General features: G+C 35.1%; 1 protein-coding gene across 5 annotated transcripts in view; it reads right to left on the reverse strand.

The window, feature by feature from the left end:
• SCAF11 (SR-related CTD associated factor 11) overlaps window positions 1-21,258 on the reverse strand; it is a 71,082-nt gene that overhangs the window by 34,775 nt on the left and 15,049 nt on the right. For 3 of the 5 annotated variants that reach the window (XM_043563496.1, XM_043563494.1, XM_043563495.1), the window contains exons 2-4: window positions 16,894-16,947; window positions 9,004-9,085; window positions 5,592-5,749 (exon numbers count right to left, since the gene is read on the reverse strand). In XM_043563496.1, the coding sequence (XP_043419431.1) occupies window positions 5,592-5,749; window positions 9,004-9,064 (219 nt within the window). In that variant the 5' untranslated portion in view covers window positions 9,065-9,085; window positions 16,894-16,947. The remainder of the gene's footprint in view (window positions 1-5,591; window positions 5,750-9,003; window positions 9,086-16,893; window positions 16,948-21,258) is intronic. The other 2 variants (XM_043563498.1, XM_043563497.1) reach the window with 1 other exon arrangement.

Consider the following 21,258-nt stretch of genomic DNA (forward strand, 5'->3'; position numbering starts at 1 on the left):
CCTTCACAAGACACAACAGTTGGGTAAGAATAACTTTTAATTCTTCTTTTTACATGTAATAGTTAATAGTTTCTTTTTCTAGAAAAATAAAACAGAAAATTCCATAAACTACCCGTATAAATCATTTTCAAATTCTAACATTTAAAGTTAGGCTATACAAAAATACACATTAATTTACCCAACTGGTAAAAACAGTATTAAATGAAAATGTATTACATTTATGCTTTAGATAATGAGTGTTCACTTTAGATAATGAGTGTTCACATTAAAAAATGTGTTCAAATGTAAAAAATAGTCTTTGCTGTATCAAAGGTTTTTACCAAAGGATTAATCCACAAGGTGAAAACCATAGGGGATTTGGAATAATTAGTCACAAATCCAAGTTCTGGAGGGCTCAGAACTAGCAACCTCTCTTATCCACTTTAAGTATGAAGGTAGACAGTCCTGAATCACCAATTGCACGAGTTGTAAGAATTGAATGAAATAATGTATCTGACAATGCTTTACAAATTTTAAAAGATAAGGACTAACAGTATTCTTCCACAGATGTTTAAATTCTTGTTCACAGAGAACTACATAACATAGGTTTAGGAATAGAGAAAAATTAAAATTCCAGGAGAAACTGAAGAAATCCAGACAATTAAAGCTTTGCTGATTATGTTATTTAAAAGTATTCTAATTACCACAATGTGTAAATTTCTCCTCACTGCATAAAAGAACATCTGTATATAAAACACATCAGTAGTCAGGATATAAGGCAACTAACTGTTCATATTCTGATTTTTTGGTATGTATTATTAATTCAAAAATATATTCCTCACCCGACTGCACTGAATACTGTCGTCTGACTTCTTCAAGAACTGTACTCATCGCAGTAAGACTCTCTTCATTTCTAGCCTCACAAAAGAAAACATACCTTTGCCAGTTGTCCAATTTTGGTTTCATTAACCTTACTTTCTCAAACTGAAGCTGTCAGCATTTGATATGAAATGCAGGACTGGGATAAATAAGTTGAACAAGGATAATTTGCTTATAGCAGGAAAGTTAATCACATTAAAAAAATATTTACAAGATAAGGGAAATATTTTATATTACTTTACAGATAAAAAAAAAAACCCAGTGGGTAATCAGAACATCCTAATCACATATACTGTGTGTCCCTTTGAACAGGATAATAATAACTCTTAAATACTTCAAACATGAAATGCTTCCAAGGCCTTAAACTTTAACTGTTTTAGGGCCAAAAATTTTAACTTCTCGGCAATCCACCAAATAATAAATCCTATTTTCTCAACCAGTGTGTGTGTGGAAAAGGTATCTTACTGTCTATAGAAAATCACAGTTATGATCAGCTGTCACTACTACAGTCGTGTGTAGACTTCTTCTCTAGCCTTCACCTTTCTAATTATCTACTTTAAAATGTGCAAACTCAGAGGATCAAGGTTAAACTTATGCAAAGTAAAAACTGTCAATATGCTTAGACTGTATTGGTATAACACAGGTAAGATATACATATATAATAAGTAAAATATAGGTAGATAATTTAGATAAAATAACTTTTTGAGTGGCTGCTTAACTTTAATGTATTGCTCTATACATATTTTATCACTTCAAAGGTCTTGTTTAGTTTCAGATTTCTCAGCTCTAATACTAATGCTTTAAACTAATAAAAATTTCAACTTCCCTCAAGTGTCAATTACTGTTTAGTTCAACATTCTATTTCCACATCATTATCATTATTATTTTACAAACCAATAGAATTCCTTGAAATTAACATGGTCATAGTGGACATGCTTAATTTCAACTTATTCTAGTGTCCCCAAGGGCAGGAAACTACGTTATGGGCCATGAAGGCCACCACAGGTTCCATTATCCTCAATCCTTCTGCCCTGAGTAAGGTGAACTATGTAAAATACCTACAGACTAAGCTCAGTTACTTGATCACTTTAAAGTCCTTACGTGGCTTTTGTATTAAATAACCACAGAGCCAAAATTTTAGAGCATGAAAAGATTAAAGCTACATTTGACTTTGGATATAGGTATTTTAGGAGCATGAAAAATTTCAGGAGGGTGTCTGAAATAAATACACTACACTACCTTCAGTTAATTACAGAGGAGAATTTCTTCAATGCCTAAAATATTAAGGTGAAAGTAAATAAATGAGTCCCTCTTTTTGGTTCTTGATATCCATTCTGAATCATATCTCAATGAACCTGAAGTACAAATTTCAGCTAGCTCAGCTCAATTTCTAAAAGACACATAAGCTAGGAAGATGATTCTCAATACATTTTGCACCGTTCTCTTATTATGTAGATTTTTAACTATAAAACTCACTTTGATTTCTACCTTTTCACTAAAAAGGAACATTGGTAAAATTTTAAACAACGGATCAATTTTTTAAATTATTTTCATTTCTGGCTATCCCTTGAAGTTTTTAGCAAAAAATTAGAGTTCAGAATCCTTGCCTTGAATATCAAATAAACACTGACATGGTAATTTAATGAAAGAGTATTTTAAAAGCCTTTGTATAGGGCCTGGCTGGTTACAAGAATCTGAATACAGATATACATATCCTAATCATGAAGTCCAAAGTAAACTGCATGCATCTCCTTAAAAACAGAAGGCAGCTAAGGAAAACGAGAGGCGAGAGCTTAACAAATAATGGCCATGAAAAAAACAAAACAAAACACCAGTGAATCTGAGAACTGATTCTATTTGTCAAAGTACATATATACTTTAAAACACATCCAATTTTTATCATACCAGTAAAAGATTCAAACAGAAAATTTAATTCAAAGCCTAAGTGATTTTGTTAACCAATATTCATTTATTATTTATAATGAGTAATTTATTGGATTGTGCTCTTGTTACTGCTCAATTTAATGATGGCTGCTATCCCAATTAGGGACAATGAAATAATTCAGAACATTCTCTGGTTATTCTCTGCTTCCAAGGTAAATCACTTTTGTTTAAACAATACCACAACTACCCTGCTGCCTCTCCCTACTTTTTTTTTTTAAGTTTATTTATTTTGAGAGAGAGAGCATTTGAACAGGCTAGGGGCAGAGAGAGAGAGAGACAGAGAATTCAAGCAGGCTCCTCGCTGTCAACACAGAGCCTGACTCAGGGCTTCAACCCAGGAACCTCAAGATTATGACCTGAGCTGAAACCAAGAGTCGGATATGCCTACCTGACTGAACCACCCAGGCACTCCTCCCCCTACTTTCTTCTAAAAGCAAATTGGCTTTGGGGCACCTGAGTGGCTCGGTCGGTTAAGCAACCAACTCTTGATTTCAGCTCAGGTCATGATCTCGTGGTGCTGGTTTCGAGCCCCACATTGGGCTCCATGCTGAGCCTGGAGCCTGCTTTGGATTCTCTCTCCCTCTCACTGCCCCTCCCCCATGCACATGCTCTTTCTCTCAAAATAATAAACATTTAAAAAAGTAAAATAAAAGCAATTTCCAGGCGCCTGGGTGGCCCTGTGTCAGGCTCTGTGCAGACAGCTCAGAGCCTGGAGCCTGCTTTGGATTCTGTGTCTCCCTCTCTCTCTGCCCCTCCCCCACTCACACTTTGTCTCTCACAAATAAACAAACTATAAATAAATAAATAAATAAATAAATAAATGCAATTTGGCTTCAGCAAAATGTTTCTATCCAAAGCAGTAACACAAAAGAAAGAAAATATTACATGTAAGAAAAGTGTTGATTGCAACACTACATGTTATCAAGTATTTTCAACTTAAAAACATTCAACAAGAGTTAAAAACATAGATAAGTTTAGGACTGTCTAGTGGAGTTGAACATATGTACAGTCCACAACCTACTAGTAGTTCCACTTCTAGATATATACCCTAAAGAAAACTGGAGCGTTTACACCATGATAAACACCATGACTGTGTTAAAGATGCATGTAGAGTATAAGGATAAAGAATCAGGTCTATTTGATACTTTCTAATTTCACAGAGAAAAGCACATACTCAGACTATGCTGCTGAACCTTACAATTATGTGATCACTAAATACAATCTTATAAAAGCACTGAATTGAAACCTTCTACCCATCTCATAATGTTGCTTCTTTACTGGAAGCAAAATGTCTAGTTTTAAAATATTTAATCACAAAGCAAACCAAGGTACATTAAATCTTTAATTTGGTGGCAGAGAAAAATATGCATTCCTATTTCATTAGTCAATGCCCCTTACAAATACATGGAGATTTATAATTATATTAAATAATTAAATTAAACTCAATATATTTTTCCCAAAATACATTTGTACCTCCCCTTAGTCCCTTCTTGCCAAGAACAGTTTAGGCTTTAACCTAATTAGAGCTGTTTCAAAGTATACTATGAATTCAACTGGTATAACAAATCTTTTTTCCTCCTTCCAGAACTAGGTCACAGAGTCAGTATACAGTTACCTTCTCCTTTCTACACTATTAATGAAAATGTAAGTAAAACACAGAACTCTGAAAACCTCAACTATGTAATAAGCAATTAATTCCAATGTGCTTATAGGGACATCAAACAATTTGAATGCAACTACTGCTAAAAATATTTTTGAGATTCATCTCATCTCATTTTTACACACTGAAAAACTACTAACTCAAAAATATAGCATGATTCCTATGACAATAAATTTTTACTTCACAATTCATAACAATGGGGTTTATAATGCATCTTCAAGGTACCAGTACCATAATCTACTTGGCCTGAACTAAGTCAACATAATACACTGTAAGCCTAAAATGTATCGTTTCTTAATCACTTACTATCTATCTATGAAGAATCTCAGTAATGTCTCTAACTCAGACTCTGAAATTAGTTCACAATATATTAAAAATGGTATCAGAAAATACAGTTCTAAATTCACCTCTACCTCTTTAAGCTATGAAATCTTGGTCAAGTTCTAGGAACACAAAATTCAAGTTCCTCATCTGTGAAATCTAAGGACACTACTTCATCTGCTCTTATTCCACAAAGCTGATATAAGAAGAAATCAAATAATCTATTTAAAAATTCTCTCAAAGGGGTACCTAGATAACTCAGTTGGTTAAGCGTCCAACTCTTGGTTTCGGTTCAGGTCATGATCTCACAATTCGTGAGTTCGAGAGCTGCATCAGGCTTTGCACTAAGAGCACAGAGCCTGCTTGGGATTCTCTCTGCCTCTCTTCCCTCCACCCTTTCTCTAACTAAATTAAATAAACAACAACAAAATTCTCTGAAAAATATAAAGCATAAAACAGGTAGAAAGTAATATTAGTAATAAGCAGTATTATCCCAAGAGTTGGGTCAAGTACACCATGTATGAATTACTGCATTTCTACCAAAGAAAAAAAATTTAATCTATTATTCCCATAAGATTTTTTTAAAGATATGCACTTAAAATCTAATTATAAAGAACAAAAAATGTGTTAAAAAAAAAACGAAGAAAATATACTAACAGAATTTGAATAATACAAGGAAATTTGTCCACAGTAAGGGGAAAATACGTTACTGTGAAATAATTTATAAAAGGCATTACCAACTCTAGGTGGAATGATACCATGTTAGGGAACTAAAATACAGTAATATTTAATTTACTGCCATACTCACCTCTGCCCATTTAAGAATACAGGTCATGCAAAAGACATGATTACAGCTTTCTGGAAAACCAACTTCTTTCTCTAATAGGCAATTAAGACATATAGGACATCTGTCAGCTTCACTGTACAACAGACCAGTGGTAGCAGTATTATCTTTGTTTTCTTCACCTATAAAGTAAAGCAGTCACATATGCTTTCAAGTTCTCCAGACCAAATGACATATGTTTGTGGCAGTAACCAGAACTAGATATTCTAAGGGGCCCTCCTACCACAAAGTAATTAGATAAACATACTCCTTGAGCATAATACCTTCAACATTTACTTATTTATGTTTTAATAGGGGAGTAAAAAGAATTTTTCATTAATTTTAAAATAAGTAATAGTAACATGGTTCAAAAACTTTAAAGTAAAAAAATGTTACAGTGACAAATCTCCCATTCAAATCTACTCCATCCGTCTAGTCCCACTGAATGCAACAAGTAACAACTATTAAATTCTTCCGTGTTCTTCCAAAGACCTTTTTTTTTTAATGCATAGACAAGCAACTCTTAAAACATGCCCTTTTAAAGCTCCTTCTTCATACAAATACTAGACCACTATATACACTAGTCTGCATTTTTCTGTTTTAACCTATTATTGATGGACATTCTCTTTGTTTTCCACCTTTGGCTATTACAAACAATGCTGTGATGAAAAACTGTCATTTCACATTTTTAAAACAGCATATCTACAAGATAAATTTCTAAAAAATAAATTGCTACATCAACATGTATGTACATTTGTAATTTGAATAGATACTGTCAAATTACATCCCTTACAGTTTGTACTAATCTAAATGCCCACCAGCAATTAAACCTACAAGAGTATCCATTGTTGGCTCAAAACTAAAGGAAACTCCAAGGTTCAACATAAAATGAAACAAAAATAAAGAAATGGTCAGCTGAAATGCAAACAATGTACACAAAGCAAATGGAAAAATGGGGATTATCCTGGGAGCAAGTGTCCATATTAGTGTTCATATCTACAGACTAACCCTTACAACCAACCCAGATAGGGGAACTGATCCTAAGAAACTTTTTTTTTTTAATTTTTTTTTTAATGCTTATTTATTTCTAAGACAGAGAGAGACAGAGCATGAGTGGGGGAGGGGCAGAGAGAGAGAGGGAGACACAGAATCCGAAGCAGGCTCCAGGCTCTAAGCTGTCAGCACAGAGCCCTATGCGGGGCTCGAACTCACAAACCGTGAGATCGTGACCTGAGCCAAAGCCGGACGCTCAACCGACGAGCCACCCAGGCGCCCCAAGAAACTTTAATATTAAGTTAAGATCCCCAACGGGACTAAAGTAAAACATGGCTTCAGAGAAAAGCAAATACAAATCCTCTGAAGAAAAACATTCCTTATTAGGCCCTCAGAATTCTAGAGATAAAATTTATCAAATGTGAGTTCATAATCAAACAATACCAAACCTAACAAAATGAGTTGCCCTGAGTAAGAATCAGCAGAAATAAGAATTTACTTAGATTTATTTTTTATATTAATATTTTATATATTATACTTATTAACTATAAATGTACTTAGATACCCATTGGCTTCAAATATAAGAATTTTCAAATACCACACAGAATAATTAAACACCATGTTAGACCCAGAAGGAAAGAATATTTGTGAACTGGAAGAAATTTCAGAAAAGTAAGAGACATAAAAGGAGAAAGGAGAGTGTGAAATGAGGTCAGAACAAAGTCTAACACACTAATTGAAGCCCAATATGCATAGTTAAAGCAGTAATGGCTGAGAAAGGAGAAAGTAAACAAAAAAGATCTAACAGATAAAGGACATATAGGTATGCTACAAGAAAAATAAAAATAACCCATGCCAGAAAAAATGCAGCAAATCAGTACAACATCAAAGATAAAAAGATCTAAGAAGAAAAGGGTTGTGGGAGGGAAGATGGGCTAAATTGGTAAGGTGCACTAAGGAATCTACTCTTGAAATCATTGTTCACTATATGCTAACTAATTTGGATGTAAATTTTAAAAAAATAAATAATAAAATTTAAAAAAAAAGATCTAAGAAGTAAAATGTGGGGTCCACAGGTGCATCCAACTCTTGATTTCAGCTCAGGTCATAACCTCACAGTTCATGAGACTGAGCCCCAAGTGCGCCTGCTTGGGATTCTCTCCAGCTTTCTTGCCCCTCCCCTGGGCACATGTGCATGCTCAGTCTCAAAATAAATAAACTTTAAAAAGTCAAATGGGGGAATGGACAGATCATCTATAAGGGACTGACAATTAGGCTGAAAAGAGATTTCTCTTTTCTTTTTTTTATCAAGAAGGAAAAAAATAGTTTATTACTTTGGCAGGCAAAGGAAGCAGTCTAAGACTTCAAAAAAACCTTCAAGGCTGCCCTGAGGAAGAGACTGGGGGGTTATATAGGGAAATACAGGATCTAGCCAGCTTTAAAAGGAATTGTGTGCTGCCAGCTTCTTTCCTCATGTCTTTAGGGTTCCTGTGGTGTCTAAACAAGGTGTCTGTCCAATCAGATGGGAGCCCTCAAATTTGGGGCAATGACTGGGTAGAAGGCAGTGGCAAAGGCAGTGAAAGGATTCAGCTGAGGGCAGAACAAAGGAGATAGAAGTTTACTGAATACACCCCAAGGGAGCAGCAGACAGGACAGCAGAGGAGAAGCTGCCTGCCTGAAAAGAGATTTCTTGATAGCAAGAAAAGAAAACCAGAAAATGGTTAAATAATATCTTCAAAGTGCTAAGAGAAACAAATCAATCCAGAATTATATATCTATCTTTGAACAGTTTTGAAGAAAATAAAATAAATACAAAAAGTTTAAAGTTTACCACCAACATACTTTCACTAAAAGAACTTAAAAGTCTTTCTCAGGAAGAAAAAAAGACGTGGAAGAAGAAATTCCCCCAAACACTATCTATATTAAAATATCAACTAATTTGTGGTGCTTGAAAAAAATCAATAATGGATGACTATAACCTATAAATCAAGAGTAGAAAGATCAGAGTTAAAGTGTTCTAATTCTTCTCCTATTAACAGTTAATATTCAAATATTAATTTTAGAAGCAGAGGAAAAGATCAATGCTATTTTAAAAACCAACAAAGATTTCAACATCAAAAACCAAAAAAGGTATATTGTAAGACCAGTAGGGAATAAAAATTTAAGAGGAAAAAGAAAGAGCTGAAACAAACCAAAAACCTTGGCCAATCAAAAATAAGACATGGGAAGAGGAGTAAAAAATGTGTGCACTTTTTATTCAGGAAGATTATTTCAGAATTTAAGAACGATAAAAATAAGTGAAAACAAAAAACTCCTTGTATATTTTGAAATGCATACAAATGAACAGGCTAGAACACTAAGTTTTACTTTCCACACACAAGCTTTATAAAAAATAAAAGGTTACCTTCCATGTCTTCATACTCCTGATCTCCCACATTTAGGGTATATACAGTTTTCTTCTTCATTTCTCCTTGAAAAAGGGTATCCTATAGGATGAATTAGAGAATTTTTATGTTTGCCTTCTCCCAATATCAATGAAAAACAGAAACAAAAACCCAGAACTGTAAGAAATTACTTTACACATAAAAGAATACAGTACAAGCCAAGACAGTAAATTTTATGGATAATCCAGTACTCTTTTATATTCTTTGCCATCAAGCACAGTCTTTCAAGCAAAAACCTTATACAAGTATTAAGCAACAAAGACTAAATGATAAATTTTGTGGTACAGGCATAAATATAATTGGAGCTTAGGGAAAAGAGATCGATTTGAACTGGAGTTTTCACTGAAGGTAATAGGTTATGTGTGTTGAGGAGCTTAAGGCATTTAAGGTACAACATAGTATAAAGGAATAAAATAGCATTTAACTAGGCCAATCTGACAAGAACAAGAAGAGTAAGTGCATAAAAGTATGAGAGAGAGACTGTATGTGTACTAAGGAGCAATATATGCCAAGAAGTTCATCTGAAAGACTACAGTAATGGGTAAGTAAAGCGATAAGCAGAACAATGTAAATCAAGTAGGGACAGATGATCTCCAATGACTGAAAAGTTTAGATCCAGTCTTAATAGATTCCTCTGAAGAAGACTGAAAATGATAAAAGTGATGTAAATAAATAAATATTTTATAAGAATGATCTGCCAGCAAAGCACAGAAATGTATTAGAGCAGGGAGAGATTAGAACCAGAGAGATTTGCATAGCTAGAGTAACTGGCTGTGAAGTGAATGGAAAAGCAAAGAATTAGCAAACTGAAGAATCTGAGATATGGTGACTAAATAAATACAGGGAAGGAGTCAAAGATTATGCTGGCCTAGAGACTAAGAAAATGGTGATTACAAGAGGCAAAATGAGAAACATGGGGAAGGAAATTAATTTGTTAGTCAAGGGGAACAAGTTTATGAGGTTAAATTATTTTTTAAGTCAACTCAGACTTTTTTCTTGAATTGATGCAAGACACATGATTATTACAATGAGCTGTTCAAATACATTTTGGAATATCTAGGCACAAGAAATCCCCAATCTCACCAGTTATGATTCTCCCATATTTATATGAAGTAATTTTTGTATTACGTATGTATTGCCCAGGAAAATTCTCTTCTAGGCTAAATAAGCAGAAAAGCAATGACCCATACTTTGGTTCAAAAACCAACTATAAAGCAGAAGATAAGAACATAGAAGAATGATTTAGAGGTTTTAGTAGAATGAAAAAGCCAGAATCGGTGAGGATTAGAATTACTTTAAAAAGTTAATTTAGGGGCACCTGGGTGGCTCAGTCGGTTGAGCGTCTGACCTCGGCTCAGGTCATGATCTCACTGCTCATGAGTTCAAGCCCCTGGTTGGGTTCTGTGCTGACAGCTTGGAGTCTGGGAGCCTGCTTCGGATTCTGTGTCTCCCTCTCTCTCTGCCCCTAACCCACTCGCATTCTCTCTCAAAAATAAATAAACATTAAAAAAAAATTTTAAGTTAATTTAATAACAGTCTGCCTTAATAAAGGCAGAAAGTCAAAAACAAGAGAAAACTTCCCCCTCAGCGTACATTTGTAACGTTTGTTTTAGTTCTGATGCTGTTGTTTAGAAACAACAAAATGATGAATGTCCAGGAAAGAGGACTAAACTGGTTAAGAGCCTTGGAAACTGTCATACACAAAAAACGTAAAGTAGTAGAATGGTCAGCCTGGAAGAACAGAAAGCTTAAGGAGAAGGTCAGCAGTTACCTTCAAATGGAATGGGCTATTCTGAAGGGAGGTAGAAAGACGTCCAAAGACTTTCTTGTGGGCTTTTTTTTTTTTTAATTCAAAGATTTACTGAGTGCCATAGGTATACTCTAGTCAGTGTCTAAGTATAGCACTGAACAAGACAGACAGAAATTCCTGCCTTTACATTCAAGTAGGAGAGAAACAATAAACAAACTAAAATATCTAGTATACTGAGATGCTGAGGAAAATAAAATAATACAGTTATAAAATAAATATACACTTAGTGTGGTTAATAAGTGAGAGAGTGGAGAAGCTGTTATTTCATACAAAGTATTTAGGGAAAACTTTTCTGATAATGTGACATTTTAACTGGCAATCTGAAAGAAGCAAGAAAGAAAATTATGTGAATACCCACAGGACCTGCATTCTAGGCAGAAAAGAACAGCAAATATGAAAGTCTAAAGGCAGGGGGAGGGGGACAGGTCTGATATGTTCAAGGAAAAACAAGGAGACAAGTGTAGTTAGAACAGAATGAAAAAGGGGGAAAGTAGCAGATGAGGACAGAGAGGTAATAAGATCATGCAACACCTTAAAGGCTGAGGTAAACACATTGGCTTCTTTGAGTGACATGGGCCAGTAGCAGGTTTTAAGCAGAGGTGATGGCCAAGGAAAAAGCAAGGAGACTAGTCATCTAGGGAGGGACAGTGGCCTATATCAGAATAGTAGCAATGGTGATGAAAAGTGATCAAATTCCAGCTATTTTCAAAATACAGCCATCAGAATTTTAGACAGACTGAATGCGAGTATGTGTTAGAGAGTAAGACTACAGGATAATTCTAAAGTATTCTGACCTGAGCAACCACAACTGTGGAATTGACAGAAGACTACTTTAAAAATATTCAGATAGTCATAGGTTACTCTACTTGATATTCATTCAGAATCACTTCATCAATTCATTAACACTTGACAACTTGTTACAAAAGCAGGATACCTCAGGCACCACTCCAGACCTAGTGAATAAGAATCTGCATTTTATCAAGATTTACACCTGATTCATTATCTATGTTAAAGCCTGAGAAACATTGTTCTAGACAAAGTCCCAACTTAACTGATTTTACAGGCATACTGAGCTCTTGGTATGATCTATATTTGAGTATAATTTTTATTTGAGGAAATTCATACCATACCATCTCTCCCCTGGCATCCTAAATATCTAAGAATAAAAAATATTTAAGTTGAGAGTTAATTAAATGTGATAAAATGTCAATTTGAAAATTAAAACAATATTTTAAAATTCTAGTCAGTTCTCAAAAGATGCAATATACATTCCTTTATGTAGCTAAATAATTTATGTCCTATTGGATAGTCTAATCTATGCTGTTTTCACATTTCCATCCTTAATAATATTAAGCTTGTATTTTTATATTAACATATAAATTATAATTAAAATTTTACAGTAAACACTGTCTTCTCTATTTTAACTCATGCAAAGAAGTACATAAGCAACAGTTTATCAGTTACAGACTGCCCTTCCTCAAGTCAGAAATCTGCTTTAAAAACTCTGTTCCAAATTCTTACAAGTTATGTGCTTCTTCTTGAATACATTATGAAATAACTACTGTCATAACTTAAAATAATTATGCCACATTACCAGTTTATTCATTCAAAATGATAAGGGTTTTAGAATTTCACTAGATAAAAGTCAACAAGTTTTAGTTCAACAACTTATAAACTTTTAACTTGTTCATGTTTATTTGTTCTATCTGCCTAGATTCCAGTTTTTAATCTAAGAATCCATGGTTTTTAATACCTATTTTGCTTTAAATTTCCAGTAAAGCGAGCACAGGAATACAATACAGACTCATGGTCCTAAGCCAGTAAAATCTGTGGTCAGTAAAAAAACCTAAGAGATAAGCTGTAGGTCGGCAAGACTATCCCTCCTTGTGGTTACCCAAAAAGTTAGATATAACTCAATTTCATGATATTAACTATTTATGACTCTTAATCATGTCACATTCTACCTAGACTACTTATGAATTTGGCTAAGTCTGGTAAATTAATTATCTATAAATTAAACCAAATTTTCTTTTAATTTTGGTTTACCTCAAATAAATTTCAAAGAATGGTTGTTCATTCTTGGCTTTAAGTTAATTCTGTTTACTTTTCAGAGGACTTTAATTTACAAATTTCAATCTTTAATGTCTCTTCCAGGTTCCACCTTTCCAAGATCCGTAACATAATCTTTTTAAAAAAAATTTAATGTGTATTTATTTTTGAAGGAGAGAGAGACAGAATGTGAGTGGAGGAGGGGCATAGAGACAGGGAGACAGAATCTGAAGCAGGCTCCAGGCTCTGAGCTGTCAGTGCACAGCTCAACCAGGCTCAAACCCACGAGAGCCGTGAGATCATGACCTGAGCCGAAGTTGGACACCCAACCTACTGAGCCACCCCGGTGTCCCCCTAACATAATGATCTTAATTATATCTTCCAGGTTACCCTTTTTATTTCATTATATATTGCTTCTGTATGTATTTGAAATACTACTCCAAATATGTTCATAAAAAGTTTAGGAAGAATGACTTAATTTAAAAAATTTATCATAAAAGCCATCAACTTTTAGACATGGAATTAAAAAAAAAAAAAAAGCACTGATAGAAATAAGTTTTCAGGAACTCAAAACTCATTCTCCCACACAAACCTTGGAATACATGGAAGTGAGAATCCCAGGCCAGCCATTACAGTGCATTCAACTTAACAGCAGTGCAGAAGAGAGTTCAGTTCTCTAGAACAGGACTGCCCAATGGGGAATTGTTCAATCAAGCACTTGAAATGAGTCTAGTACAGCTGAGGAATTAAATTTTTCATTTTATTTAGGTTTTAATTAATTTAAATTTAAGTAATCCAATGTGGTTACTGGCTACTGTGCTGTACAGCACAGCCCTAGGATATAACTACCATCCTCTATAATAGAAAATGGTTTCAAGTTACAGGTGAGATGCTAACAGTGTATTTTCTATTGTAGTAGTCACTGAAGCACCTCAGTTTCAAGGCATCAGGTAAGGGACCAGAGGTTCCTGGTAATAGAAACCAAGCATTTTAGCCATGGCTAGCTCCTTTTAAAATTCCTATCCTTCCGTTCTCCTCCTCCTCTTTCTCTTCCAAAACCTGTTTCCTTCCATCTACTACAAAACAGAATTTCTTCCCTCTCCAGTTCAACTTCAAACCTCGCTCTTCTTGCTTCCTCCCTACTGTCCTTCAAGCAAGTCCATGGTATCTAAAGATATCAACATCCTAATTAAGACTTAGCCCTAGATTCAAATCCCAGCTCCACTGCCATGCAATAAATGGCTATTATTATTATCATCATTATTATTAGTGCTAGTAAGAACAGAAAAATAGGGAAGAGTAATAAAAATGTCAATGGCCCATTTCTTTGTTTTCCCTAGACAGAAGCGAAAGACAAAGGCCAACACAAGACTGAAAAAATACAAAATAACATTTCTGAGTAACAACTAAATTGATCCAGTCTACTAATATTCTGTCAAAAGAGTACAATCAGGGGCAGGGGGTGGCTCAGTCAGTTGAGCATCCAACAACTCTAGATCCCAGGGTCATGGGATCAAAACCCACATCGGGAGATTCTCTCTCTCCCTTGCCCCTTTCGCATTTGCACGCTCTCTAAAAATTAAAAAAAAGGAAAAAAAAAAGGAAAAAAAAAAAAAAAGGCGGGGTGCCTAGGTGGCTCAGTTGGTTAAGCGTCCGATTTTGGCTCAGGTCATGATCTTGCAGTTCCTGAGTTCAAGCCCCAGGTCAGACTCTGTGCTGAGAGTTCAAAGCATGCAGCCTGCTTCAGATTCTATCTCCCTCTCTCTCTGCCCCTCCCCCACTCACGCTCTCTCTCAACAATAAATAAACATTAAAAAAAGTTTTATTAAAAAAAAGTACAATCAGATCCTTTGGGTACAAATAAAGAAGGCATATGAAAGGCTATGAGGCAGTTTAACTCTATTTCCCACCCCACTTCCAAACCCAATCCTGCCATTATGAAGGGCACGGATATGATAAATGGGAGCCAGGTCTGAATGAAAGGGATACTGGGAAAAAGTAAGAGCTGCCCTGTGTTGGGTATACTTATGCCAAGGACATCTTCATGAAAATGCTAAATATAAATACTACGCTGATTCACATGGCTAAGGTATTCAGAGAATCCAGTGACTCCCAGAACCTCTCTCAGATACTCTATTTTTCTTTCTCCTTTATTTCCAATCTTCTATCCAAGATAAACCAGTCCCCAAATTCAATCCTCTGTCCAAAAAATTCAATTAAAAAAGAGCGGGTATTTAGTAAGGTACTCTGAGTGATATATTACAGTGATTAATGACTTGGGCACTGGTGTCAGGCAAACTTGTGCTCATGACATTGTCTAGCAGTAATAAGCATTTAAATGTGAACCATTACTATTAAATGCAGGATCTTCCATCCCATTTCCAGTCTTAAATAAAGGCATTAAGTGCCTTCCAATCATCTACTCAAAAATTTGATCTTCCCTTTGATAATGTTATTTTCAGCTGAAGAAACCATAGGAAGGCTATTTTTTATTGATGTCTAGGGAGGGACAGTATCCATTATGGTGGACCAGTGGTCAAAAAACTGGTTGAGTATTTCTGTAAATAAAGTTTTGTTAAAGCACAGCCATGCTCATTCCTTTATCTATTGACCAAGGCTGCTTTTGCACTACAATGGCAAAGATGAATAGTTACGACAGAAACCATATACTCTGCAAAGCCTAAGGTAACTACGTTTTGGCCCTTCCCATAGAAAGTTTACAGATGTGGCTCAGTCCCTCATTGCAGAGAACTCTTCAAGCTTTCTTAAGCATAGGCATCTATCTATCTACATTCATATTCAACCCATACTCTGGCACAACAGTTACTTATTACACATCTGAGTCAATGGTTCTGCAATGTTGTCCTTGAGTTCCTTTTAAAACTCCCCTGAAGGCTCTGTGATTTTGTTGATTTATCTACATTAATTTTATCATTCTGGCTTAAACTATCACAGATATTTGCTCTAGTGCCTCTAACTAATTCACTTCAGAGTAGGGTTAAGGCAATGAACTCCTTCAGCTTAATAATTATTTCCTTTCCAGTCTCTCTGCTACATAATCAACTCAGTCCTGCACTGTCACTGTTGATTTTTAAGTCCCTTACAAAATGCTCCCAAAGTTTTGTTTTTTTCTACCCGATTTCTACTGTATAATTTTATTAGACTTTGTAAGTACACTTCTTTGCTTCTAATGGGCTATTCTGACAAGTTTTTGTTTAAAATATCCCTAACCTACAGGTTGGTTGCTGGAGGTTTAACACCAGTACTGTTCAGTATAGAGACAGGAATGTCTCTTCAAGTACAGGTTTTACAAAGAAACCTGTCTAGGTTCAAATTTCAACTAGTCTGCCACTTACTAGCTGAGTGACCTTAACATCTTTAAGCCTGTTTCCTCATCTATCAAATGGAAATAACAGTAGTAACCAGTCATTATGAGGACTAAATTACATAATCACATAATCCTTTTAAAGTGCCAAGCAGCAAGACTAGCAAAAAAGAACTCAACAAATAGCACAGAGGCACAAACACAAGAACATGAACACCACCCTACCCCCAAAATCTTAGGTATACCATAAGATATAAGATTGGTAAACCTATATGCTCTAAGAACAGATTTTCATTGTTAAAAAAACTTCTGTATTTCAAATATCCACATATAGAACGAATGTGAAGAGTAAAAAGTTCACAAAATTTAAATTGTCAAATTGCTTTTCAAACAAATCTTATACAAGGATAAATACGTTCTGTATTCTATACTGACAGTATTTATCAAAATTCCTATTTATCTAGAAGTAAAAAGGTTGAAGCAAGACAAAGTTTAGGACTCCAAAAAAATAATCCTAGGATTTTTGTATCATATTTCCTATTTTATATAATTACAGGAGATAAAACACTACTAAGCAGTTTTAATATGGCAACTCCAGCAAACCATGTATATAAAAATACAAGTATATTTATATATATATATACAAATATTCACAAGCTCTCTTACCTTTAAAATTCTTCAGGTCAAGCAGTTATGCAATCAGTTTTCCATCAAATGATTCTGCGGAGAGAATTATGAAAATCAGTCCTATTTTACTTCACTTTCACCCAGCTGTTCCCATATTTATCTTGGGTTTAGAATAAAAGAGAACAACAAAATATAAAGAAGGATTTATTCCAGAGGGCCCTGAATGTGATAATTTATTTAGAATGCATGACACAGTTAAGCCTATGCCTTCACATATGAAGATACAAACAGGTAATGGAGGCAAAAATAATAATAACATTTTGTTTAGTGAGAGAAGCACAAGAAGTCACATTTCAGCATACAGGAAAAAATCAATTGAAAACAATGTAATGGAGAATTAGAAAAAATCTACCCCAACTAATAGACTGGTCATATCACCTATGAAGACAATTTAGAAAAACATACAGAAACTTAACAACTACTAGAATTTAAATTACTTCCTCAACTCCAGATATTAAGTACACTTAACCAGTAATCACTTTTTTTCCCCTCTTTTTTCAAATAGGCCTACACCAGACTCCCCACTTTCCTACAGCTTGTCTTTAACTTATTTTTTCATTCAATAAATATTTAGTCAGTGCCCCTATTTTCTAGGTACCATTAGGTCTTCCATACTGACACACCTGACAAAAACAAAAACAGAAACCAACAGTTACAATGCAGTACCCAGGTGCTGTAATGGGGGTAAGCACAAGATTTAACAGGAGCACATAATGAACACCAAATCCTTGCAACATATGTGCATTTGTAAAAAAGGCTTCCCAACTGAGACCAAAAGATTTAAAAGTATATTTTTCTAACCCCCTGACCATTCTGTACCACTGTGGCATTTCCATCCTTAAAGGACTCAGAACTGGAATTACCAATTTTAACATGACAGAATTTTAATTTTCAAAACAAAGAAAGGATACACAGGTAAGTTGAAGTTCTCCCGATGTTAGACTTCCTATACGGAAATGACCATCAGGAAAACATAAAAGACACCAATGTGCCTGAACCCACACCATGAAGGCTTATCCTCCAAAAAAGTTTTTCAGATTAATGGTTGGGACATACATACTGATAGAATTATCTTTTTCTTCAAATTTTATAAAATAATACATTTCAATGCAATTATCCGAGTATATGAATTATCTAACTGAACATCATAAATTTTAAAAAATAACAGGTCTTTAATAAACAAAATGTTCATTCCTTTAACACACCAATTTCTCTTTATTCGTGATCACAACAGTTATGTATTTTTTCAACATCACGTTTTTTTCAGTTAAAAATAAAATTTTTGACCGGAAAGTACAATAAAGAACCAACAAATTATGATATCTAAATTTACAAAAACAGCAACAAAATTTTCATTTCTACCAATAGCTTCAATTTCACCCGAACTTTATAACTATCAACAGTAAAACTGAAATGGGTATGAAATGCAAGACTTTGAATCAATTTTAGCTTTAGTGGGTTCATTTACACGCTGTTACGGTCTGAATGTTTGCATCCCCTAAAATTCATATTCATATTCATATGCTGAAATCTTAACTCCTAAAGGTTATGATGTTAGTAAGTGGAGCCTTTCAAAAGTGCTTAAGTCATAAAAAGTAGAACCCTCATGAATGAGATTAGGGCCTGTATTATAAATGAGGCTAAGAGAGATCCGAAGCCCCGTCTACCACACAAGGATGCAAGGGTTAAGTCTGTGACATGGAAGAGGCCCTCACCCAACCCTCCTGCCACCAGAACTATGAGAAATAAATTTCTATTGCTTATAAGCTACCCAGTTTGTGGTATTTTATTACAGCAGCCTGAACAGATAAGCCACAAGCTCTGCTTTAAGTTACTACTGCACATTGGTCCCTAGAAATACTTTCTGGGTCAGTTTTTGAGAAGATTATTAGTGACTTGGTTGCTTGTCAGCAGCTGATCAACAACAGGAATTTCTAGGAACCTCATATTCAATTCCTTGGTTCTAGGCCTCTATCCAGAAAAAAGCTTGTTTTCCAAGCACTATTCACTGATGAACAAATAATCTCGTATCTTGTTGCTTAGCAAGTAAACTGAAAATAAAAAAGATGAAGTCATCTACACTTACCAGTCTTATAACAAAATCAGCTTCACATAGCAATCTAGGAAGTGAAGATATGCTTCAGAATATCTCTAAAATTCTTGTGCAGTGTCTGCAACATGTGAGAGCCAAAAGAGTCAACTAATACGAGGTATGCCACCTCATACTAAGCTTTACAGTGACCTATAACTTAATTATTGAAACAAAGCATTTTTAAAAGGTTACAATGAATAAAGAATAAAACATCTCCAAAGTGAAAGGCAAGCCGGAAATCCTCAGGCAGAAAATACAGATTAAACTGAAAACAGGAAAACAGTTTTTCAAATGCTAAATAATTATGGAAAATTAGAGTTCATGAACGCTATGCTCTAAAAGAGAAATTAAATTTCCTATTTCCTTTTACATTTAATGTAACATCATCTCCTCAACAGAGGTTACACTGTTACACACAAGATCACACATATACTAAAAAAAAAAAAAAAAGTAACTGACAAACCATATTTAACCAAAATAAGGAGATTCAAGTAGCCATTACATTCCAAAATTGATAAGTAAACTGAGAAGTTCTGGTTCTGAGTAAAATGGAGTAAGCACATTCCACCTTGTTAATCTCACTGACTGAAACTATAAAACCCAGACAGAATAAATGGAGCAGCTAATTGAAATTTAGAAAGTAAATAATAGCAGGTAGACTGGGGAAGAGCCCAGAATCTGATATATTATCAAACTGGTAGTGGGCTTTTAATTTTTCCCATCCAGTTTTGCCCCAGTCTGGGCTTAACGTAGCCTAAAACCCAGAAAGTGGCTGTTGGTAACAATGGAGAAAGCAAAAGCTCTAGGAAAAAGCCCTCTATTTCTATCCAAAGAGTAGAAAAGGAGTCCCCTAACTGCTTAGAAAGAGTAAGGGAAATCTCCTCTTTCTTCTGTTCTTCACTCCCCACAACCCAATTCCCAAGCAATCTTACGGTGACAGCTGCAACAGTGGCAACAGCAGAGCCAGCAGGAGCCTAAAACTCTTAAGGAAAGGGACCATCTTCACTGACTGAAGAAACTGGAATAATTTCAATTTTTCTCCTGTCTTCTGGCACTTGGCTCCAGATACAACTGTAGAAAATACGCACCACAGTGGAACAAATGAAATGAAGATTGGGGTTTCTAGCCAGAGGATAGAAAAGGGATGGGGAGGGAGGTCCCAGGGACCTAGAAAATACCATGGACATAACAGAGAGGAAAGCACTTAGCAACTTATAAGTTGTTTATGAACTCCTAGCTCACCTCTAAGCTGCACACCTATAGATTTAACCCTAAGTAGCATACTGGAGGCTCTGAAGACTAAAATATAGGATAAACCCCCATGCAGGTCAGATTGGCTACTGGGTAGTGCACATATGGGAAAAATCCAAATAGTACTGCAAAGCTTTTGAAAACAGAACAGATTAAAACTGCAACCTAAAGAAAGCTGGCTGGAGCTTGTGGCCTAAAATCCAACTGAATCAACTACCCGTCCAAACAAAAATCTCAACATTCTCCATATCATTTAAATAAGACACTAAGATTCATATCATAATGTTCAAAATCTCCAAAACACAACCCAAAATTACTTGGCAGAGAGAACAGAAAAATCTCAAAACTTCTGTGGGAAAAAAGAATCAACAGAAACAACACTAAGATAACACAGATATTAGAGCACTGGATGAATTCTCTGACAAAGACTTGAAAGCAGGTATAAAAATGCTCAAGAGCAAATATTCTTGAAACAAATTGAAAACTGGAAAGTCACAGCAAAAAAAAAAAAAAAAAAGAATAAAGAACCATCAAATGGAAATTTTAGAACTGAAAAATGCAATAACTAAAATAGAAAATATACTGGACTCGGGGCGCCTGGGTGGTGCAGTCGGTTAAGTGTCCGACTTCAGCCAGGTCACGATCTCGCGGTCCGTGAGTTCGAGCCCCGCGTCAGGCTCTGGGCTGATGGCTCAGAGCCTGGAGCCTGTTTCCGATTCTGTGTCTCCCTCTCTCTCTGCCCCTCGCCTGTTCATGCTCTGTCTCTCTCTCTGTCCCAAAAATAAATAAACGTTGAAAAAAAAAAATTAAAAAAAAAAAATATATTGGACTCAACAGCAGAAAGTCAGTGAACTTGAAGACAGATCAAAAGAAGGTACCCAATGTGAACAACAGAAAAAATATTGAAAATATCAGTGTTTCAGGGACCTGTGGGAGAACACTAAAACCCTAACATTCACATCAAGAGTCCAAGCAGAGGAAAATGAGTGCAGTACAAAAAA

The sequence above is a fragment of the Prionailurus bengalensis genome, chromosome B4 (assembly GCF_016509475.1).
Source record: "Prionailurus bengalensis isolate Pbe53 chromosome B4, Fcat_Pben_1.1_paternal_pri, whole genome shotgun sequence".
In the NCBI taxonomy this organism is placed as follows: domain Eukaryota; kingdom Metazoa; phylum Chordata; class Mammalia; order Carnivora; family Felidae; genus Prionailurus; species Prionailurus bengalensis.